At 39.5% G+C, this 25247-nt stretch overlaps 1 protein-coding gene across 1 annotated transcript; it reads left to right on the forward strand.

The window, feature by feature from the left end:
- The first annotated feature begins 3747 nt into the window (after positions 1–3747).
- Positions 3748–25247, forward strand: LOC117398355 (leukotriene B4 receptor 1-like). The gene is made up of 3 exons (XM_033997364.3): positions 3748–3856; positions 8805–9335; positions 23459–25247. The coding sequence occupies exons 2-3, from the start codon at positions 8845–8847 to the stop codon at positions 24021–24023; spliced, it is 1056 nt and encodes a 351-aa protein (XP_033853255.3). The 5' UTR covers positions 3748–3856; positions 8805–8844; the 3' UTR covers positions 24024–25247.

The raw sequence follows: 25247 nt of genomic DNA on the forward strand, positions 1-25247 counted from the left end.
AGTTAAATAGAATCTCATCAGTTCACGTGGAATGAAATAAATATTTAGCGATATATTTACAAATGTATTCATTGCATTTTTAAAATACAATTACGGAATAATTAAATAATATTTTGCTTATTGACTTTTTACAGACAGTTATATTCATTACATTTAATTGAATCACCGCAAGTTGGGGAATACATTTAGGGGTGCTGCTCATATGACTTGGTGCTGAACTTAGTTTAAAGAATTATTGGACTAACTTTCTACACACCTCTAGGGGGCAGACAGCTGTTACATTGTGTTCATTGCAATTGAGATCATCTATCTGCAGAGGGTTAGTTCATTGCATCTGAAGCCAATTGGATAAAAGCTTGTTTATGCTCTTTTTGTTAGAGCTCATTTACATTATCTCCACACTGGGGCAGCAGTGTGGAGTAGTGGTTAGGGCTCTGGACTCTTGACCGGAGGGTTGTGGGTTCAATCCCAGGTGGGGGACACTGCTGCTGTACCCTTGAGCAAGGTACTTTACCTAGATTGCTCCAGTAAATACCCAACTGTATAAATGGGTAATTGTATGTAAAAACTTAATATGTAAAAAAAAAATAATGTAATTGTATGTAAAAATAATGTGATATCTTGTAACCATTGTAAGTCGTCCTGGATCAGGGCATCTGCTAAGAAATAAATAATAATAATATAAAAGCACTATTGCTGCTATAGGTAACAGTGACTAACTGTAGCGTATATACAGCTATGGACAAAAGTTTTGCACCACCTTCCAGAATTAACTCAAAAACACACACAAACAAACAAAGATGCACAAACATTTACTCTACCCTCTACCTACAAATACGCTTCTTGTGGTTTTTAGAAAGGAAGTGAGAATTAGTATTGTGATGCACTCATATCCTGTTTTCTAAACCAAGTCCATTTTAAATACAGAAGTGTATATAATAAAAAGAAAGAAATCTCACTTTTTTCATCTAATTTGGTCTAAATGGTCTCCATAACCCTGAAATTGCTGCCCAGTTGTCTTCTAATACAAAGTTGTTTTTGGTCATAGCTTGAATATAGATGCATATCCAAGCGTTCAAGACCACAAATGTCTCTTCTTCAAATGAGAAGTAGAATATGAATCACAGCAGGGGTAAGAAGAACCATTTCAATAAGATACTTCTATGTTTATATTGTTATTTTTGATATTTAGGGTTACCAAAGTGAAAACCCAGGATTTGTTTTTTGTTTTTTCAATTAACTGATACCATAGCAACTCCAAAGCAGTTTTAAAAATATGTATATAATAATATTTAAACACTGGGGCCCTATTTGGCAAATCTGTGCGCAGCCACTTCCTCGGGTCTCATGCGTGGGCTAACTCAAATCAAATAGTGAATAATTTGCGCAGCCAATCAAAGCACAGATGGATTCAACATTCCCTTTAAGAGCACCAGTGCATCTGCGATAACGAACGGAGGGTATTTTGAAACAAAAAGAAGGGACACAAAAGTGCAAAAAAATGAAAAATGTCCAGCAGCCCAATTGAGGAGGATGACCAAGTCCCTGAAGCAAGGCTAAGACTTTTTTTTTTTAGCAGCATGAAGATTGACATACTCATCCAGGAGACAGAGGCATGAAAACAAACTATTTACGGCTCAGGTAACAGTGCACCTTCTCCTGAGCAGTCGAAGCAGAGCTGGATCACTGTGGCAGCTGCAATAAGTACTTCCTCTGGCATCAGTTGTGCCTGGATCCAATGCAGGAAGCGATTCAGTGATTTTCAGCAATCTGGCAAAAGCCCAGATGTCAAGGGGAGCAACAGGTGGAGGAACGAGCTCCACCGAGCCATTGACTGCAGGCAGAGCAGGTAGTGTCCGGCACCCTCCAAGCAGAAGCTATCGCATGCTTTGGTGGTCCAGATGTTGGCGTGCCTCCAGTTCGGTAAATGATCATTTTATACACAGCTTCTGTAAAGAATATAAGGGACATACATTATTACTATTATTAATGATATTGTGTCTGAATCCTTGAACCAACGACACTTAAGAGCGTTGCAGTTATCAAAATGCAGACTCCCCAGTAATGCTGTTGAAGCTGACACCCTGGGATCTTTCAAGAAGCTGTTTGATGAGATTCTGGGAATAATAAGCTACTAACAACCAAACAAGCAAGATGGGCTGAATGGGGCCTCCTCTCATTTGTAAACTTTCCTATGCTCTTATGTTCTTATTATACAAGGAACACACAGTAAATATTTCCCTTTATGGGATTGAAATCTAATTAATGAGGGAAAAGCCATCCTGATATTTAATTACAAACTTAACTTTTATTACAACATGTATAACGCATCTACAAGATTCACTCCAATTCATAGGTTATATTATTATTTACAGATCAGAATGGAGTACGTTCCACTAAAAAAATAAATCAATAAACAATTAAAATAGCATTTAGCAATGAAATAGAAAAATGCAGTTTGTAAGGAAGACTCTATTCAACATGTATATCAGTGGCAGAATGATTCTTGGTGATAATGATTCTCTCTACTGACCTGTGAGGGCACTGTGTAAAGAGAACAGAGTGCCCTGGACTGAATGGCCAGACAATTAATTCCCAGGGTTAGAAGGAAGTCGGTTATCTAGAAAGGGGGCGGAGCTATGATATACTAAATCATCGACCCGGAAGGGAAATTACGTGGCAGCCGCGGATTGGAGGAGCGGTTGCACTAGTTATGTTGATGGTACAAAAGGGGGTGTAGCGAAGTGATCTGTTCCTTGTTATGGTTAAGCTGAATCGGAGGAAGAAACTTGTGTTATTATCATGAGTGTTGGTTAATAAATATACTTTTTGCTGTTATTTCGTTGGCTAACATGATCCGGAGCTGTCGCTAAAGGCCAGCACTAAACCCGGACAGCACTGCACCTTGTTTGCACGATGAACTGTATTTGCACCACGAGCACTAGAGCACGCACTGTGGACTTGTGTTTGGTGTTTGTGTTACGTGTGGGTGTAAAAAGATTGTGACTATTTTGAGACCAACCCGTGGATTACAACGAAGCAATACACACCGCTGTATTGCTCATTATCATTATTATTTACTGTGTTTTATGCCATCAGACCATTGGATTGTACAAATAAACACCATTGCACCTGGAATATGTCTGTCTGTTCATTGATCACTGCTGCATTCCTGCACCTGCACACTGTTAACCACTTTGCCACAGGGAGTTTGTGAAAAGAAATCAAGTGGACACAGAGAATGGCTTAGGACCCAGCTCTGTATATTCAATTTCTGATAATTTCATACACAGAATGATATTATGACCCAATCTGGCACAACACATCTCTTGTGTTGTAAGTATTTTTATGCAAGTTGTTTTTGACATTACAGTGAAGTTGAATACATTTATTTTGTACATCACATTCTGTAATGGTTATGGGGGTGTTAATATGTATAGAAATATAATTTATACTACAGACCAGAACATACAGTAGGTAGTCATTAGAATGTGAGCTACCAATAACCAAATGGATACAAAAACTATAACCTTAACAATTACATAACCCACACCACCACATATTGAATTACATTTAATTTAAATAAAGCTAATAACAGCTAAGAGAACAGAACTGGACACCTTGGTTAGGTCTCATTTAAAAGGGGCTGGTGATAATATAACTAAAGCAGAGAAAAAGTAAGACAAGTGAAATGGAAACACCCAACACTTCCTGTTGAAAGCAGGATGTATTCGATTACAGTTTGATAAAGAGTCACAGTCAGTATAAGGCAGACCAGGGCTATACATTTAGTTCTTCCTGGAAAATAAAGATAATTTCTGAAAGCCAAAACCAAAATATTCCTTCTCCATTAAAGGTAGGTTGATATCTACTGATATTTTATGTCCTGAAGAAACATCAAAAGGTTTTAGAACATAAGAACATACTTACATAAGAAAAGTTTGAGAATGAGAAAAGGCTATTCAGCAGCTACCTACCCACCTGTGTCTGACTTATCTTAAATGACCTTTGTGAAGAGGCCATAAACAGGATTCGAAATTAATCCATGTCGAAGCACAATCTGTTGACAATGATGGCAAAGATCTTTTCAAGAACATCCCATTGTTTCTGTTATTTTGATTTGTTGTGCATATGAAATCAAATAACTGTTACTGAAATTCTTGGAAAATTGTCAAAATAGGCAAATCAGTGGTTGTCTAATTTAATTGATGGCTTTAATAGGCCACACATGTAATTCATTTAAGACCAAAAGGAACACATAGCCACAAATGGTAAAATGCAGAGACTTTTTAGAAGTTTGTTAAACCACAAAGTGGCCAAAACATTTTCAGGCAAGTGCCTATTGTTTCTATATCACTGATTACTGACTGCAAATTTTAATTCTCACACTCAGAGGTTTTCGTGTAGGTCGGTATATAAAGGATAGAAATTACAAATCTTGAGGTGTTCTAATACATTTGCACACTACTGTACCTGAAATAACATAATGGCTTTTCAGCACGGTATTAAACTGAGACACTGAGCGAATGTGACATATTTCTGGAAAGGAAACAACAGTCTCAGAAGGGCAGCTGTTTGATCAGATACAAGATAAAGGCACCTTTATCTTGGTACAGAGAAAACATGATAAGATGCAAGAATCATAAAATTAGTGCTGAACACAAGCAATATGTTACCTGGTCATAGGCTTGCAGTGAATTTAAGTGGAACACCATAGATATAGCAGTTATTCCAACGGAATGCAGAGGAATTTCCAGTCATTTAAAAAAACTGAAACACTATAATAATAATAATAATAATAATAATAATAATAATAATAATAATAATAATAATAATGTATTGTTACCAGTTAAATACTGTTTTGTATTTTAATTTCCCCTAATTGATATATTATTTATAATGCTAATAATACAATAATGCTACAACTTCTTTGGCTACTACCAATAATAATAATAATAATAATAATAATAATAATAATAATAATAATAATAATAATAATACAATGTGTTACAGTTCAGTTAATGACATGTAAACCACATACAAAGGGATTTTCTCTTGTTATGCCCTCTAACCTTTTTTAAAATCTTGTCTGAAGGCACATTTGTTTGAAAAAACATGTTTTAATTGGTTATGAGTTGATGTGTCAAAGGTGATCAAAATCAAATAAGTATATATCAGGTAACACTTTACATTAAGTGTCTCTAATTACTGCATATTTACATAGTAGCTTCTTAGTGAATACATGTGTACTTACACATAATTACAGTGTTACTTTGCATAATTAAAATGTACTTAAAATGTAAATCTTTGTGTACGATATAACCCCAACCCGACCCCTAACCCTTTTCTGATACAATTGTTTTCTTACTTATATCGTGCAAAAAGATTTACACATTATGTCCTTTTCTAACTATGCATCGTAACATTGTAAGTGCACCTGCATTTGCTAAGTAACTAATATGTAACTAATATGTAAATACACAGTAATTAGAGACACTTAATGTAAAGTTTTAACATCTATTATATTAGGACTTGTCTTGAAGAACTCAATAACATGTTGCTGCTTTTGTCAGTAATGCCACCTCTTCCGTGTATCTTTATGAATATTGGGTACTACTTCACAGATTCTAAACAACTTTGCAAAGCGTGTACCAGCTTGTTGGGGGCATTCTTCTTAAAGGTTGGTTCATACTTCAGACTCCGACATAATTTCTGGTCGGAGTCGATGGTCTCCTACCCTGTCGGAATTACGTAATCCACACTCTTGTGACGTGCATCTTTTTTGGAAAGCCATACAGCCTTTTCTCATGCGTCTGCGACCTGAAATCACATCGGTTAGAATAATGTTGAAAAATGTCAACATATGCTGCATGGTCAGGGTGAAGCTGCACAGCTTTTATAGCTGTCTGCGCCTGACGTATCGCATTCATCTGAGACAGAAGTATGAACCAGCCCTAACAGTTCAGTTTCAAAGTGCTCAATCCTCTTTAAAAAGTAACAGGAAATAATTAACACAAAATTAATTAATTACAAAAACACACACACACACAAACACAGATACACAAACATTTACTGTACCCTCAACTTCCAGAGAAGCTGCTTGTAGTTTTTAGAAAGGAAGTGAGAATTAGTATTGGTATGCACTCATATTCTGTATTCTAAACCAAGTCAACGTAAACCGAGTGAATGTAATAAAATTTCAGCTGCTTACTTTTCATTCATCCTGTTCATATTTTTGGGGTAGCTTTGCGCCACTGCAGTTGTTGCGTTAACCATTCATCATTTTCATTTCCAGTCATGGTTTTTGGCGACTTTGTCTTTTGGGGGGGAAGTGGCCCTAAAAAGCCACTTTTTATCTGAGGCGATAACAGAGCACCTGAAGTCATCGTGTTTTCACTAGTTGACAGCAGAGCGGATGGCTGTCAGCACCCACTGACAAGGTCTCCGGCCAGATTTATTATTCATCATTAATTTGTCTGTTCAATTGCAAATTAAATCATCCACAATGCAGATTCTCCATACTGAAATAGTGAAAACCCAGGATTTGTTTGTTGTTTGCTTCAATTGACTGACGCCATAGCAACTCCAAAGCAGTTAAAATAACTGTATATAATAATACAATGATGAGTAATATTTAAACACTGGCTATATTTATTGCAGATTATAACAATTCACTGTTTGCCTTCTATTGTTATTGGACCAAAACATGTGTCTCATGTATGAGAAATCAGCCAGTCACTGTTTAGGGTTTGTCAGAATTCCAGTACATTTTATCTTCGGTATAGATGTCATCCCGTACATAGAACATATGACAGAAAAGGTAACAAAAAAACTTTTTTTTATTAGTAGATCCGGAGTGCATTTTTTAAATCTATTATATGTGCATAGAGTGTCTGCTATAATAAATCAAAATCATTTTGTAAAGATCACACTGTATAGCCCAGCTGCAGTTGTAGGAGTGGGTTATCCTACTCATTATTTTACTCAACCAGGCCGGGCGCAGGAGCATGGATTTAATCAACGGGGGTACATTTTGACCTTGCTGTAATGACATTATAACTCAGGCCAAGAAATTAATTTGTGTTTAGATAACCATAGTGGAGGCAGAGTTCACAAAGTTCAGCTAGACACACACACACACACACACACATGCATATAGGTAGAGTATTAGTATGAGTGAGACAAGCTTATCTGAATCCTCTCCTCATGACCGACCATCTCCATACACAAGCTGTCTCCCAGACAATTAGATAACTGATCAGTATCTGATTTCTGTTAACTAGGTGTCATATTAGTTGTATCGAATGACAGACATTTACACTATAGATGTGTAACTTTTGAATACTGGAATCAATAAAGGAAAACATAGCCGTTGATATTGTGTGCACTCATTTGCAGACACAATTTCCCAAACTTTTACACAGCTTCACCATAATTGCAACATATTAACTTTTATAAGAGATTACATCTCTTAGCTCTGGCTTCTGAAACTTCTGATAAGAGACACCCTACACACAGTATCTTACCTTACTATAAATCATAAATGTTTGTAATTAAACATACAAAGAGTCATGGTATTTTAAACTTTAGATGTGTGTTGTAGTTTCTGTGGGAGGACATAAATGCAGGAGTTAATATGGAAGGAAATGCATGCACATGGATTAGGGAGTGGTTAACATGTAGAAAATAGAAAGTACTGATTAGAGGAGAAACCTCAAAATGGAGTGAGGTAACCAGTGGTGTACCACAGGGATCAGTATTAGGTCCTCTGCTGTTCTTAATCTACATTAATGATTTAGATTCTGGTATAGTAAGCAAACTTGTTAAATTTGCAGATGACACAAAAATAGGAGGAGTGGCAAACACTGTTGCAGCAGCAAAGGTCATTCAAAATGATCGAGACAGCATTCAGCAGGATATATTGTGAGAATTTAAATCAAACAAAGTGATATTAAAACTTTACAATGCATTAGTAAGACCTCACCTAGAATATTGTGTTCAGTTCTGGTCACCTTGTTACAAAAAGGATATTGCTGCTCTAGAAAGAATGCAAAGAAGAGCAACCAGAATTATCCCGGGTTTAAAAGGCATGTGGTATGCAGACAGGCTAAAAGAATTGAATCTATTCAGTCTTGAACAAAGAGGACTACGATCTGATTCAAGCATTCAAAATCCTAAAAGGTGTTGACAATGTCGACCCAGGGGACTTTTCTGACCTGAAAAAATAATCAAGGAACTGGGGGTCACAAATGGAGATTAGATAAAGGGGCATTCAGAACAGAAAATAGGAGGCACTTTTTAACACAGAGAATTGTGAGGGTCTGGAACCAACTCCCCAGTAATGTTGTTGAAGCTGACACGCTGGGAACCTTCAAGAAGCTGCTCGTTTGTAAACTTTCTTATGTTCTTATGTTCTTATGTTCTGGAAATGTAACGGTGATTCCATGATTGCCCTCATATGAATTATACTTAATGGAAGAATGAGGAAGGTCTGTACCAATAAATGAAAGTGGATTTTTCCCCAGTGAACTGCGATCGCTATATTCATACAGGAGCCACCGAGCCTACATAATGAATATCCTTTTTCTTTAGCTTCAGCAGAAGCCTCCTATTGCTAGCCAGACCAGTTCCTCCAAACTATGAACTTGTCTTCCTCTACCTTCTCCCCCTCCCCCTTGCCTCCTTCTTCTGCTTCAGCCTCTCTTAAATCCTCGGCACTTGATCTTGTTATGTTATTGCGAGAAAATGTGAGATTTAAATCTGAAGAAAACATGTATCTTTGTTTTTCCCCTTTCTTTTCACAGGATCTTTATTCTCAACCATATTCCAGACCAGCATCAAACAATGAATTTTTCCTCTCTCCCCCCCCCATCCCTCCACCCACGACCTCCTTCCTCCTCCCCTGACCTCTCTATAATCCTGTCCACTGTCATCCTGGCCTGGGCATTTGTTCTGGGTTTCCCCGGGAACTTGTTTGTGGTGTGGACAGTGTTGTGTCGTGTGGCCCGGCGCTCCGTCACCTGCCTGCTGCTCTTGAATCTGGCTATGGCAGATGCCCTGGTTCTGCTCACCACTCCCTTCTTCATGCGTTCTGCCGCCGGGGGCCAAGGATGGGAGTTTGGGATGGCCTTCTGCAAGCTGGTTCATTACCTCTGCGGTGTCAACATGTATGCCTCCATCTTCCTCATCACCGCCATGAGCCTTGACCGCTTCCTGGCCGTGTCCCGCCCCTTCCTGTCCAAGCATCTGCGTACCAAGAGGGCCCTGCTCAAGATTCTGCTGGTTATCTGGAGCCTGGCTTTCCTCTTCGCGATTCCCATGCCCGTCTACCGCAGGTGAGCGTTTATAAGAGGAGATATCGGGTGCATTTATAAGAGTGGAGACTGGGGCACATGCTTTTAGAAGAGAAGAGATAGTCTTTTGTTATGGTTGAGTGTGTACGTTAGCTACTCTATGCAGCATATGAAGTTTGCTGCCTGCTACACTTAATTTGATGGCAGAAAACCTGGCCAGGTTATCACAGTTTAATTGAAAGCTTATTAAGCATGTAATTTTTTTCGGAGGTTTCGCGGTAAATGCTGAAAGTTATTAAAATCTTCATATATTCTACTTACCTTACACAACACATAAGTAATTATCTCTGCATCTATTTATCTAATTAATTGTTTTAACTGTCCTTATAGCAATGGCCTGGTTCTATCTAATTGATTATCATTGTCTCACCAAGCCATTCGGCAATTTCTCTATTACAGGCACCTGACTGTTTTTTAAGGAGAGAGTCAGTTTGGCGTGTGAAGTGAGACAGGTGTGGTGGCTGTGTGCGTTTGTTAGAAAAGTATTTTCTAATCTACTGCTCTAATAAAAATAAAAAAAAACAACTAGGAAAGAAATTTATATAAAAAATCTGAATCAGTTCTACAATCAACTTCTTTTGCTGAGTTTGAAATTCGCCTTAGTGAAGTAATAGAGATTTATTTAAGTCTTTTTATCCAGTCTGATGATTACTGGTCATTGTCTCTCCAAGTCGTTCCTGTTTTACCCTGGGATTTAAAAGGACAATTTGTCTGAGCTACCTTTTCATTGGTGAATCATTTGTTGGAAGGTATTTTCCGAACCTGGGTGATTTTGCTGCTGTACCACTTCTTGAACACTGGGTGAGATCAAGCCAATTTGCTCATTTTCTTGTGCTGGATTACTTGTTTTCAACGTAACAAAATGTTACAACCATGCCGTTTGGGCTTCATGGTGTGCCCGAGACTGATGGACCAGGTATGGGACATGCTCAGACTTGGGGTAATTGAGCCTTCCAGGAGCGAGTGGTGCAGTCCCATTGTCATAGTGGCTAAGAAAGAAGGCACCAATCGCTTCTGTGTGGACTTCCAGAAGGTAAATGCTATTGCCAGGTTTGATGCGTACCCCATACCTCGTGTCGACAAACTTCTAGACAGACTGGGGAAGGGGAAGTTTATCTCGACCCTGGACCTGGCAAAGGGACCAACCCACAGTTCTAGAGAGAAAACCGCATTTTCAACACCAGAAGGGCTGTTTTATTTCAAAACCATGCCGTTTGGGCTACATGGTGCGCCCGTTGCCTTTCAGAGACAGATGGACCAGGTTTTAGCCCACATCATGATTATGCAGCAGCGTATATTGATGACGTGGTGATTTACAGCTCCACCTGGCAAGAGCATTTGGCTAGGATTACAGTCGTCCTTCAGTCTCTGAGGGCAGCCCGGCTGACAGCTAACTTGAGAAAATGTGTTTGCCAAAACAGACACACAATATTTGGGATTTGTAATGGGGAATGGAAGGGTGAAACCCCTTGTCACCAAGGTCCAGGCCTTGGTGAACACGGCAATCCCCAAAACCAAGGCTCAGGTGAGGTCTCTACTGGGGTTAGCCGGTTATTACCGAAGATTTATCCCCAAGTATGCAACAGTGGTGAATCCCTTAGTTGACCTCAGCAAAAAGAGCGCACCAAATTCAATTAAGTGGGCAGAAGAATGTCAGGGGGCGTTTGATATTGTAAAGCAGAGACAATTCCTGGCCCCCACCCTCATCACTCCAAACTTCACTAAGAGATTCATCCTCCACACCAATGCATCGGATGTGGGTTTGAGTGCAGTCTTGTCCCAAATAGTAAATGGAGTAGAAAACCCCATCCTTTACCTCAGTAAAAAGATGCTCCCTCGGGAGCGCAACAACTCTGTCAAAAAAAGTAGTTTTTGGCCATTATATGGGCTACTCACTAGTTACGATACTACCTGCTGGGACATTCATTTGATCTTGTTACTGACCACACCCCACTCAAGTGGTTAAGCACAATGGAGGACAGCAATGCCCGGATAACTCGGCTGTATCTGGCTTGCAGCCCTTCATGTACCACATGGTACACCGTGCGGGGAAAATGTAGATTTTTTTTTTAATAGGAAAAGTAGATTTAGCCGAGTGTTCCTTCGGCTCCACGCTGAGCGGTGGGATATGTGATAGAGATTGAATGATTCTTGGTGTTAGATCTCCCTCCCCACCTGTGAGCGTGCTGTGTAAAGTGAACAGAGTACCCTGGACTGGATGGCCCAACAATTAATTCTCAGGATTATACGGAAGCTGGCCATCTAGAAAGGGGGTGGAGCTAAGGTACACTAAATCATCGACCCGGAAGGGAAGCAATGTGGCAGCCACAGATTGGAGGAGCGGTTGCAATCGTTTACCAAGGGGTCATGGTTGACGATATATAATGGGACATAATTAAGTGATCTGTTCCTTGGTATGGTTAAATGGTGAACCTAAAAGGAGGACGTGAATTCATCATGAGTGTTCTGTTTGTTGATTACATTACAAAGCCAGCACAAACCTGGACAACACTTCACTTTGTTTGCTCTAAAGTACTGTATGTGTATGTGTTATGTGTGGGTGAAATTAAACGGGACTGTTATTATTTCATGGCCAACCCGCGGATTACAAGTAAGCAATACACACCGCTGTATTGCTTCTCATTAACATTGTTATTGTTTACTGCTGTTCGCCATCAGGCATTTGGATTGTAAAACTAAATTATTATTGCACCTGGATTATCATTGTCTGTCTGATTGGTCTGGAACCAACTGCCCAGTAATGTTGTTGAAGCTGACACCCTGGGATCCTTCAAGAAGCTGGTTGATGAGATTCTGGGATCAATAAGCTACTAACAACCAAATGAGCAAGATGGGCCGAATGGCCGCCTCTCGTTTGTAAACTTTCTTATGTTCTTATTATTGATCACCTGCACCTAAACACTGATAACCACTTTGCCACATGCACATGTAACCCACTATTACAATGAGTCACATTGAGAATTAAGTTCAGGGAAAATATATGTGAATTCTGGAGATCTCTCTCTAATGCTGCGTATACCCTTCTTAAGAAAATGTACTTTACGTTATACAGTTGCCTTAATATATTTATACCAGGTTACTTTATTATAAAGAATCACTCAGCAACAACAAATAATGCTTTATGAAAAGAAAATGTTTATAAAAGTAATATATATGTAGCAATTAAAATTGTTACAATATTGTTCACAGTAAAAAAAAACAAAAAACATTGGAAATAAAAAATATAGAATAAAACAAAATGTTTCTATCAGTTGTGCACAACGACTAAAGTACCTCCGGAGGACTTAAAAATATTAAAAAAAAAACAAGTCCTTCTGCTGAACTGTACAGTCCCGCTGCAATACAAGCCGTCTCGGTAGATGCAATGGATCGAGTCCTCCACTCTTCGTAATCTCCGGTCTCCACGAACTATTAATAAAATATAATAGCAATGCAGGACAGTGAAGATACAGCATATAGAAATTTCAGATGTATTCCTAGGACGGTAGCTCTAGCACTCGTTTGCACATTGGAAATTAACATGCAGGCAACTGACTGTGTAAAACACAATACACACGTGGTGCATTAATTAAAAGGAAACTTATTTAAAGTGTGTTTTTTTTTTTTAGTAACCATACAATACAAATGTACTATATAAATGACAAATATATATATTTGTAACATCTTAAACACATATTATAAACCGTTCAAGTTTTTAACTATATTTAACTGCAGTTCAGTCAAAATGGCGGATGAATGTATAAACAATATTCTCTTTTTTTTTCTATTTACCGAGTAAAATGGGAAACACAACTGCCTCTGTAAATAACAGAAATCACTCAAATATAAAAAAAAATATTATTTTTTTATAAGTATTAGAATATAGCCGCTTCAAATATTTATTTGCAAAGCTGTATTGAACAGAATCATCCACATGGCGGCCACACTATTTATTTATTTATTTAAAGTTTTACTTAAAGCTTTATTACAGCAAATCCTGCTATTTTTAATCAATAAAAAATCAAAGTAAGGAGAAATCGCTTACCTATTAATAAAATATAATAGCAATGCAGGACAGTGAAGATACAGCATATAGAAATTTCAGATGTATTCCTAGGACGGTAGCTCTAGCACTCGTTTGCACATTGGAAATTAACATGCAGGCAACTGACTGTGCACGTGTTTATTGCGGGCACAGAAGGGGGGGTCGTGTTAAAGAAACAGACTCACTGATACCCATATTTGGAAACAGGAAGCATGGGGGTTACATTCTCCCTCCCTAAAAGCTATCGTCCTCGATAGTAACACCCACAGAAAATATCCATATATTTATTTAATCATCTTCTATATGCTAATGCGAAATCAAAGCCTGAATCAATAGCTCGGTCTGTTTATGCAACTGTTCCAATATCATTTTGTTTTGCTGTTGTACACAGGAAACAATTTGTGAAACCGCTCTATCGTAATCGTGTTTCTTGTCAGAAGTTATCTTTTGAGAAGTTACTTCAAAATCTTTGAACTTAGATGGCAGTTTCCTCTCTCTTTCTGATCGTCTTAACACTTGGGGATCTATGGTCTCCCTAGGCTCAGTTTTGGAACTTTGTTGAAGTTCACCCAGTGCTGATTCTGAGACTTCCTCGGTTATTTCTCTTTCAATAGTAACCTCAGTTACTGGTCCCGTCACGTCGTCTTCATGCAAAGAAGAATGGAGTGGAGGATCTTCATCAGTCATTGGCAGGTAAGTACAGAACTCAGGAGCTTCTGGATTCAATCCAGAACCAGCAATATTCTGTTCTTCTTCAGAAGGAATTACCGATTGACCTGTATCATCCTCATCAGAATTTCTAGTTTCATCCAAGGTCCCTGCAGTCTGCCTCGTCCTCGTACGTCTTGCCTTCTCAGGTACTGTGCCATCATCAACTCCATCTTCAGCCGATATGAATCCACAAGGACGCAACATGTCTCTGTGCAATGTTCTCTCAGGTCCATCATCTTTCTCTGGTCTAATCACATAGACTGGCAGCTCTTCTCTAGCCTGCCGTACGACAATGTAAACAGCGTGTTCCCAGCGGTCAGCTATTTTGTGCTTCCTACGCAAATTTACATTCCTAACCAGGACTCGATCTCCTTCCTCCAAGGATGATGTTATGACCTTCTTGTCCCATCTCTGTTTATTGGCCAGCTGTCTTTTCTCTGCTTCCTTAGTGGCTCGCTCGTAGGCATATTTTAGCCTCTGACGAAGTTCCTTCACATATTGCTGATGAGTCTTATGGTCATGTCCAACAGGACTGATGCCAAAGCACAAATCTATAGGCAATCTTGGCTGCCTACCAAACATGAGGAAGAACGGAGACTCTCCAGTAGTGTCGTTACGAGTGCAGTTATATGCATGAACGAGAGGGCGAACATACTTCCTCCAGTTATCTTTCTTCTTCTCAGAGAGAGTACCCAGCATGTCAAGGAGGGTTCTGTTAAATCTTTCCACTGGATTTCCTCTAGGATGGTAAGGTGTAGTTCTAGATTTCGTGCCACAAATTTTACAGAGCTCTGAAATGAGTTCAGACTGAAAATTTGCACCTTGATCGCTATGAACTCTCTTGGGAAACCCGTAGTGGCAAATTACATTCTCCCACAACAGATTGGCTACAGTCTTGGCAGTCTGGTCTTTAGTTGGATATGCTTGCGCATATTTTGTGAAGTGATCGGTTATAACTAGTATGTTCCGAATATCTTTGGAATCAGGTTCTAATGATAAAAAATCTATGCAGACAAGCTCCATGGGAGCATAAACATTTATATTGACCATTTTTGCAGCCTTCTCTGCCCTTGCTTTTCTGCGTAAGCACCTCTCACAAGTTTTGCATTTCTGTTCCACATCCCGGGTCATCCTTGGCCAATAGAAGCGTGCTCTAGCCAAATCCAGAGTCCTCTCATAGCCAAGATGTCCAGTTTCATCATGTACTCCTTCCAAAGCTCTAGCCTGGTGACTTTGTGGAATCACCAACTGATCGTATAGTTCTTCATTCCTCATCACCCGCCGATGTAGAACACCCTCTTTAAGGAGAAGTTTAGGCCACTCTTTTAAAAGTAATCTTACTTCAGGGGTCTCTGACTTTCTGAATTTTTTTTCAAGCTTTCTGCCTTTCCCCAACAACTGAATGACTCTGGACAGATTAACATCTCTGTTTTGAAGAACTTTCCAGTTTTCTAAAGTTAATCCAGGAAGCAATGGTTGCCCTGGCCATGGTTCTGGAAATTCAAAATCATCTGGAATGGCACCCTCTCCACTAGGTAAAGCTTCTACAGCGCTAGGTTTGTTCCCGCTCACTTCTATCTCTGGATCCTCTTGCTCACCAGGCTCTTCTGATTCAACTTCCTGTGCAAGTACTACTACTTTATGCCTCAGGAAAGCAGCCTTACACACATCTGACTCCAGGGTGTCAAAATCAGGGTCTTGTCTGGTCCTGGACAGCATTTTAGCAATTCTCTCCACTTGCTTCAGGGAGTCATCATCATCTGCAGCAGGTCCATTTGGCCTTCGGGATAAGCCATCTGCATCCATATTAATTTTTCCAGATCTGTAGCTTATGTCAAAGTTATAGATAGACAGGGCTGACAACCACCTATGTCCTGCAGCATCCAATTTCGCAGTTGTGAGAACATATGTCAGAGGATTATTATCTGTCACTACTTTGAATTCTGTCCCATATAAATAGTCATGAAACTTTTCACTTATTGACCATTTCAAAGCTAAAAATTCCAATTTGTGAACAGGGTAGTTTCGTTCACTTTTGCTAAGTCCTCGACTAGCATATGAGATAACTCTCATTTTACCATCCTGGACCTGGTAGAGTGCTGCTCCCAGGCCTGTGATACTGGCATCTGTGTGTAAGATATAATGGAGTTTCCAGTCTGCAAATCCTAACACTGGCGATGTAGTGAGCTTCTCTTTGATGCATTCAAATGCCCTTTGACAATCTGCTGTCCATCGATCACCCAGAGACTGTCTTGCTTTTATTCGCCAAGATGCCCCTTTCTTTCTGTTTGAAGCTTCGCCCACCAACAAATCATTTAATGGCCTGGCAATGTTTGCATATTTTTCCACAAAACGTCTGTAATACCCTGCGAAGCCGAGAAAAGACCTAACCTCTCTGATGTTCTTGGGCGTCGGCCAATCTATTATAGCTGAAATCTTCTGGGGGTCAGGGCAGATTCCCTCTTCCGAAATCTTGTGTCCCAGATATGCCACCGAATTCTGGAAGAATTTACATTTTGAAGGAGAGAGCTTCAAGCCATACTGAGCAATGCGATGCAGGACCTTCATTAGACGTTCCTCGTGTTGTTCAAGAGTGTCTGAAAATATAATTAGGTCATCCAGGAAAGCAACCGCTTCCTGTAGATTAATTCCTGACATCACCCGCTCCATTGTTCTCTGAAATGTAGCTGGGGCATTGGTTAAACCTTGAGGCATCATTTTGAATTGCCAATTACCAAATGGTGTTGTGAATGCAGTCTTGGCACGGTCAGACTCTTCTACTTCAATTTGATAATATCCGCTTTTTAGATCTAGTACTGAGAACCATTTTGAGCCTGAAAGAAGAGCAAAAGTCTCCTCTATTCTAGGAAGTGGGTATGCATCCCGCCTGGTTAGACGATTCAGTCTTCTGTAGTCCACAACCATTCGTAGGGATCCGTTTTTCTTTCTAACCAAGACAACTGGAGATGCATAGGGGCTGTCAGACTCTTCAATAACCCCAGTAGTCAGCAACTCATGAAGGTGACTTCTCAGGTCTTCAAAATCAGCTGGAGAGACACGACGGGTGCGCTCTTTGAATGGAGTGTTGTCTGTGAGCACTATTTTGTGTGTTATCCCAGGAGCATGTCCTATGTCGAGATCATGGAGGGAGAATGCACTGCCTACTTCTTTTTCTATCCTAGTAGTAATATCTTTCTTGAAATCTTCAGAAACTGGTGAGTTATCAAAATCCAACTCCAGTCTTGTTGTATTACTGGGACCAAACTTTTCTCCCTCCCTCAATACTGCAGTAGCACTAGAACATCTGGACTCCATCAGATTTAATTTGGAGACATCTAATGCCCTTATCCACTCCACTGTTTCCCCTGCAGCAACAACACTTCTGGGTTGTAAGGTGATGTCATGATCAGAGGCATTTTTGACCATGACTCCAATCTTGGTACGATTTTGAGGGTCTCCTTCTAGCAGCTGATTGTAAACCAGTAATCCTCCTGCAATGGGACGTCCTTCAGATGCTTCTATAAGTATATTGCATCCTTTGCTATAGATATTCTTACTCAGCATACATTTCAGCTCTTTAGACTCGTTCTTGGGAACCGTAACAGGTGTTTTACTGGCTAATCTCACTTTGGTAGTTTTTGCTTTTGCATTGGCTTCACCAATTGTATTGGTATAGGCAGCAGCCCAGTCGCAGCGGATAGCCAGCCTCTTCAAGTATTGCGCACCAGCCTTCTCCTCACACTCACGCATGAGATGCCTAAGTACATTTGTTCCCACTAAGAGAGGTACAGTAGTATTACATTGATTGTCAGGGCAAACAAGAACTAACACATAAAAGCTGTTTTCTGTGCCACAAACATCTTCAGGAAATTGCACATTAACTTCTATGAATCCTAGATAAGGAACAGTACTACCTCCCGCACCAACAACACAGAGTAAGTCTTGTATCGAGCTTAACTTGAGATGTGACAAATACTGACGGTAAAATGACTCAGATAGGCAAGTTACCTGTGATCCAGTGTCTACTAAACAGAGGCAACGAACACCATCAAGAAAAGCAACAGTGTGACACAACTCACCAACAAGACCAGGAGGTACGCCCTGTAAACTTTTATGAAAACTGGATATATTGTGCTTTTGAGTTGTTTTGGGACTGGGTGTACATGAATTCAGTGCCTCTATCTGTCCCTTATAGAGACACCCATCTAGTTTAAAGGATGCAATGGAGTATAAGCTTCTCTGCGCTGTGCAGCCCTGTTCTCACATCTATTCCTGAGCTTTTGCTGAACCAGCACTGCATTCACTGGATTAGAGCACTTTTCCATTGTGTGTCCATCTTTGCCACAATTATAGCAGAATGCCCCCATCCTATTGGGTCCCTTCTTAACTGTGGTTTCTGACCTTTCTCTTAATTCAGCAGAGCTGCTCCTATTACTTGCAGTATCTGGGGCTCCACTAGTATTTGACACACCATGTGTACTTGAGGATACCTTTGCTTTTTTCCAATCCTTTTCTAGCTGTAGGACCCTTTGGGCAAGCTCTTCTTCTCTGCTGGTTGAACCGGGAACTGTATGGGATACAGTACTAATATTATCACCAACACCAACAGACTTGGCAGAAACCTTGGGCTGTGTTGCACCAAGATGACGCTTCTTTCTGGTCTCTTTTGACTCTTTCTCCTCCTCAAAAGCTCGTACCTCAAATAAAACCTTTGAGTATGATAAGCACTGCTCAGAAATGTCACTCAGAAAGTCCTTCAAGTGCAAACGGTCTATTAACGTATCATCCCAACAACCCCTGATAAATTGCTTCAACAGTTGCTTATCAGGTTGTGTTCCAACTAAACCATCCCTTTCCATTACTCGTTGCAGGACAGCATGGAGTCTACGAAGATAGTCTGATGCTTTTTCAGTTGCATTTTGATGTGTCTCAATAAACTGTATAAAGAGCTCCTCGCCACTTGCTACACTGCCATAAGCCTTCTCTAGCTCTTCAAAGTACTGCTCAGCAGTTGCGTCTTCTCCTGCATATAGGGCAACATTCAAAGCTGGGAGTAAAAGACTTTCCAGTAACTTGCGTCTTTTTGCATTAGCAGTGAGATCAACATCTTTAATTACCTGGCGAATCTGAATGCGCCATGTTTCATAGTCTGCTTCACTACTTGGCTTACTGGCAGTGCCCGAAAAACACTTGAGCTTGTAACGGACATTGTTAAGAAATGCACCTTCACTCGCAGTTTTCACTACATGCTCTACTACAACTTCTGTACATCACTAGGAATAGAGATAGGTGTGGACTGGTTGCTGTACACATTTGGCTGTTGAGAGGGTGAAGAAAAGGTTTCAAAATGTTCTGAGAATGTCTGCTTAGGAGTGAAAGCATTTGAGAAATCAAAAGACACCTTGGGCAAGGGACTAACCCCTTCAGAGTCTTTATAGCTTCCACTAAGTTTATCAGACAGCATCTTGGATGCCCTCTTTTCTAATTCTTTAGCATCAGTGCCATGTTTGATAGCTATTGCTGCCAACTGCTCCTGAAAAGTATCAGTCACATCTAACAAAATGGCATCCAGTAACATAGCTGTGGACATTACATTGGTGCTAGTGTTGCTAAATCTAACTTGATCTGATAAAACAGGCTGTACTGTCCAGCGACTGCTGAAGTCATGACTAACATGCTCATCATCTAACAGAAACACAGACAAACCTTCCTCAAACTCACAAAGTACACTTTCAACTAAACGCTGAACTTCAGTAACAACACCAACTGGACTGAATGCATTCTTAATGTCAGCATAGGTGACTCTTTGATCTACATGACCTAAAAGTATGGACCTATCAGCGCAAAACTCATACTGCTTGCACAATTCCATTACTTATAGAAATTAAACTTATTGCATATATATTTCAAAACAAATTTTAATTGTTGCTGAGTAATTTAAACATGAATGATTACTAGAAGGGGCGCAGCCCCGCGTTTTGGGCGCCAAATTTTTCTACTTATGTAACCCACTATTACAATGAGTCACATTGAGAATTAAGTTCAGGGAAAATATATGTGAATTCTGGAGATCTCTCTCTAATGCTGCGTATACCCTTCTTAAGAAAATGTACTTTACGTTATACAGTTGCCTTAATATATTTATACCAGGTTACTTTATTATAAAGAATCACTCAGCAACAACAAATAATGCTTTATGAAAAGAAAATGTTTATAAAAGTAATATATATGTAGCAATTAAAATTGTTACAATATTGTTCACAGTAAAAAAAAAAAAAAAACATTGGAAATAAAAAATATAGAATAAAACAAAATGTTTCTATCAGTTGTGCACAACGACTAAAGTACCTCCGGAGGACTTAAAAATATATAAAAAAACAAGTCCTTCTGCTGAACTGTACAGTCCCGCTGCAATACAAGCCGTCTCGGTAGATGCAATGGATCGAGTCCTCCACTCTTCGTAATCTCCGGTCTCCACGAACTATTAATAAAATATAATAGCAATGCAGGACAGTGAAGATACAGCATATAGAAATTTCAGATGTATTCCTAGGACGGTAGCTCTAGCACTCGTTTGCACATTGGAAATTAACATGCAGGCAACTGACTGTGTAAAACACAATACACACGTGGTGCATTAATTAAAAGGAAACTTATTTAAAGTGTGTTTTTTTTTTAGTAACCATACAATACAAATGTACTATATAAATGACAAATATATATATTTGTAACATCTTAAACACATATTATAAACCGTTCAAGTTTTGAACTATATTTAACTGCAGTTCAGTCAAAATGGCGGATGAATGTATAAACAATATTCTCTTTTTTTTTCTATTTACCGAGTAAAATGGGAAACACAACTGCCTCTGTAAATAACAGAAATCACTCAAATATAAAAAAAATATTATTTTTTTATAAGTATTAGAATATAGCCGCTTCAAATATTTATTTGCAAAGCTGTATTGAACAGAATCATCCACATGGCGGCCACACTATTTATTTATTTATTTAAAGTTTTACTTAAAGCTTTATTACAGCAAATCCTGCTATTTTTAATCAATAAAAAATCAAAGTAAGGAGAAATCGCTTACCTATTAATAAAATATAATAGCAATGCAGGACAGTGAAGATACAGCATATAGAAATTTCAGATGTATTCCTAGGACGGTAGCTCTAGCACTCGTTTGCACATTGGAAATTAACATGCAGGCAACTGACTGTGCACGTGTTTATTGCGGGCACAGAAGGGGGGGTCGTGTTAAAGAAACAGACTCACTGATACCCATATTTGGAAACAGGAAGCATGGGGGTTACACACACATCATATTCAATGTGAATATAATTATATATATATATTTTTATAGCCTTGGTAAACAATAAAACTTGAATTTGAGTCCTTGTAAGAAAGAGTATTCTGAACACTTCATTTCATATATAAGAACATAAGAACATAAGAAAGTTTACAAACGAGAGGCCCATCTTGCTCGTTTGGTTGTTAGTAGCTTATTGATCCCAGAATCTCATCAAGCAGCTTCTTGAAGGATCCCAGGGTGTCAGCTTCAACAACATTACTGGGGAGTTGGTTCCAACCCTCACAATGCTCTGTGTAAAAAAGTGCCTCCTATTTTATGTTCTGAATGCCCCTTTATCTAATCTCCATTTGTGACCCCTGGTCCTTGTTTCTTTTTTCAGGTCAAAAAAGTCCCCTGGGTCAACATTGTCTGTACCTTTTTAGGATTTTGAATGCTTGAATCAGATCACTGCATAGTCTTCTTTGTTCAAGACTGAATAGATTCAATTCTTTTAGCCTGTCTGCATACGAGATGCCTTTTAAACCCGGGATAATTCTGGTTGCTCTTCTTTGCACTCTTTCTAGAGCAGCAATATCCTTTTTGTAACAAGGTGACCAGAACTGAACACAATATTCTAGGTGGGGTCTTACTAATGCATTGTAAAGTTTTAACATTACTTCCCTTGATTTAAATTCAACACTTCTCCCAATATATCCGAGCATCTTGTTGGCCTTTTCTATAGCTTCCCCACATTGTCTAGATGAAGACATTTCTGAGTCAACATAAACTCCTTGGTCTTTTTCATAGTTCCCTTCTTCAATTTCGGTATCTCCCATATGATATTTATAATGAACATTTTTATTGCCTGCGTACAATACTTTGCACTTTTCTCTATTAAATGTCATTTGCCATGTGTCTGCCCAGTTCTGAATGCTGTCTAGATCATTTTGAATGAATGCAAATTTAACAAGTTTGCTTACTATACATGAATCTAAATCATTAATGTAGATTAGGAATAGCAGAGGACCTAATACTGATCCCTGTGGTACACCACTGGTTACCTCGCTCCATTTTGAGGTTTCTTCTCTAATCAGTACTTTCTGTTTTCTACATGTTACTCCCTAATCCATGTGCATGCATTTCCTTGAATCCCTACTGCGTTCAGTTTGAGAATTAATCTTTTAATCTATATGTTTGCTATTTATTTCTTTCAAAGAATGCCCAGAAGCTATATGTATTGGCTAGCATTTGAGTACCATACACTGCTTCTCCTATGACTGATGTGTAAGTTGACCAGAAGTGTAGCTTTGAAAAGAGCATTCGATAAATATTCTTCACCTAACAGCTTCAAATAATATACAATTAAAAAGTCCTCTTTACGGGGCTCCCGAGTGGCATATCCAGTAAAAGGTACTCCACCCAGAGTGCAGGATGCGCCCTATAGCTTGGAGACTACCAGTTTGAATCCAAGCTATGCCACTGCCGACAGTGGCCAGGAATTCCCAGGGGACACTGCACAATTGGCCAAGCACTGCCCAGGTGGGGAGGGTTAGGTTTGCTGGGAATCCTTGGCTTACTATGCACCAATGACCCCTGTGGCTGGCTGGGTGCCTGCAGGCCTCCCTGTGCAATTCAGAACTGCATTGTCCTCCAAAGCTATAGTTCAGTAATGGCTTCACGGCGGGCTTGCAATGCAAAATAAGTGGATGGCTGACAGCACATGTTTCAGAGGATGCGACTGCTCGTCTTTGTCTCTCCCGAGTTAGTGCAGGGGTTGCAGCGGTGAGCCAGGTTGAATAATTGGGCATTCCAAATTGGGAGAAAATTGGGGGTAAAATAATAAAATAAACCTTAATGTGTGTGTTTTTCATATACAAAAACCTGTGACCTACAACATGACAGCAAATATATATTTGTTAGCACCATGGACTTTAAACTGGAATATTGAACTGAAATTTTTTTTTCTCAACACAACCTATTAAAAGCAAGTTTAAAACCCAGCCCTACATTATTAACAAGCTAGTATTTTCTTTTTCTTCTTTTTTTTAATACAGGGTTTTCACAAAAGGAGGATTGTTTAACTGCATACTGTTCCACAGCGATCCAAACCACATGATTTTCCAATACCTGATGGAGGCAATCGCTGGGTTCCTGATTCCCTTCTCCGTTATCCTATTCTGCTCTTTATACATTTGCTGGAAATTTAAAAGCACCGCGTTTGAGAACAAAAGCAGACAGATTATCCTTCCCATTGTGGTCGCTTTTTCTGTCTTCTGGATGCCCTATCACATTGTGAACCTCATCCAGGTTTCGGGTGCTTTAGCTGGGGAAGAATCACTCAAGAATGCCCTCCTGGATGCTGCTAAAATCGCCAGGCACAACGTGACGGCCTTCGCGTTCTTTAGCAGCAGCATCAACCCCATTCTCTACGTCTTCGCTGGAAGAATTTACATCCGGAGCGACGGCCTCAATTTCATGGCTGTCATGTTGGAGAAAACCAATTCTGAAATGTCGGGATCAGGGGTTTTTTCCCAGTCAAGCAGAGCAAATGCAAGATTGACTGAATCCTTAGACTTAGGAAATTCCCCAGAAAATAAAACGCTTTCCATGTCAACTTGAAGGAACCCAATGTCTACCAGTAGAGTAGAGCTTAGAATTTCACAGAATTTAAAATCCTACATGTGAAGGAGCCAATTGGAGGCTCTATTGATAGAAACTCAGACCTTGGCTATAATATATGTAATATATGTAGAGCTACCATCCTGTATCCCTCCTACCCTTCCTCTCCAAAACCCTCGAGCGGGCTGTACACCGCCAGTTCTCTGCTTTCCTGTCCAACCACTCTCTGCTTGACCCTCTCCAATCTGGCTTCCTCTCTGCTCACTCCACTGAAACCACCCTCCTGTCTGTCACCAACTCACTAAACTCTGCCCGAGCTGCCTCTCTCTCTTCTGTCCTAAATCTCCTCGACCTCTCTGCTGCCTTTGACACTGTTGATCACTCTATTCTACTATCCTCTCTCGCTGACCTAAGAATCTCTGGCACTGCTCTGGTCCAGGCCCTGGTACTCTCCCGCCCAGACTACTGCAACTCCCTCCTGGCTGGCCTCCCTGCGTCCGCCACCCGTCCGCTTCAGCTCATCCAGGCTAGGTAACAATACTCTTAAATATCTATTCAGGTATTGTGCAATCCCTTTTTGTAGTGTCAGTATGTACTAATATTTATTTGGTAAATTGTTGTTTAAAACCTTCTAATTGTAATGCTTTTAATGTGATATTAATTGTGTAACTGTTTTGTGTGATTTTTAAACTTATTTTGTTGCATGCTTAATAAATGCCATCTTTCTAAGAAGAGATTCCCAGTACTGGATCATTCACTCATGTTGAACAAATACGATTTATGAACTTTAAACAGCCTGGAATGTGGTCTGTATTTGGCTTGTTGTAACGTGTAAATCCACTATCATTTTCAGAGAGCGATATTGAAAACGGGTTTGTACATTATAATAGGATGCAGTTATTGTTTTGAGAATATATTAACTGCTCACAATAGTACCCACAGGTGTGCAGATTTAGATTTTTGACTAATTCTTTTTACCATGTTTTTTACAGAATATAACCTTAATCCTGAACCTGACCTAACCCTACCCCTCTCTAACTTCAGCCCTAACCCTAACCCTTTTCTGGTACAATTTGGTACTTGCATACGTTGGAAAAAGATTTACACATTTAGCGCATTGTAACTATGCATAACAACATTGTAATTATGTGTGTAAGTACACATGTATTTACTAATATATAACTATATTAATACACAGTAATTAGAGACACTTCACGTAAAGTG

Source organism: Acipenser ruthenus, chromosome 54 (genome assembly GCF_902713425.1).
Source record: "Acipenser ruthenus chromosome 54, fAciRut3.2 maternal haplotype, whole genome shotgun sequence".
NCBI lineage: Eukaryota > Metazoa > Chordata > Actinopteri > Acipenseriformes > Acipenseridae > Acipenser > Acipenser ruthenus.

Excerpts from the sequence above, each read along its gene's own strand:
- LOC117398355 (XM_033997364.3), top strand. The coding sequence starts at position 8,845 with ATGAATTTTTCCTCTCTCCCCCCCCCATCCCTCCACCCACGACCTCCT. Across the intron at positions 9,336-23,458 it reads CCCATGCCCGTCTACCGCAG|GGTTTTCACAAAAGGAGGAT; the intron begins GTGAGCGTTTAT and ends TTTTTAATACAG.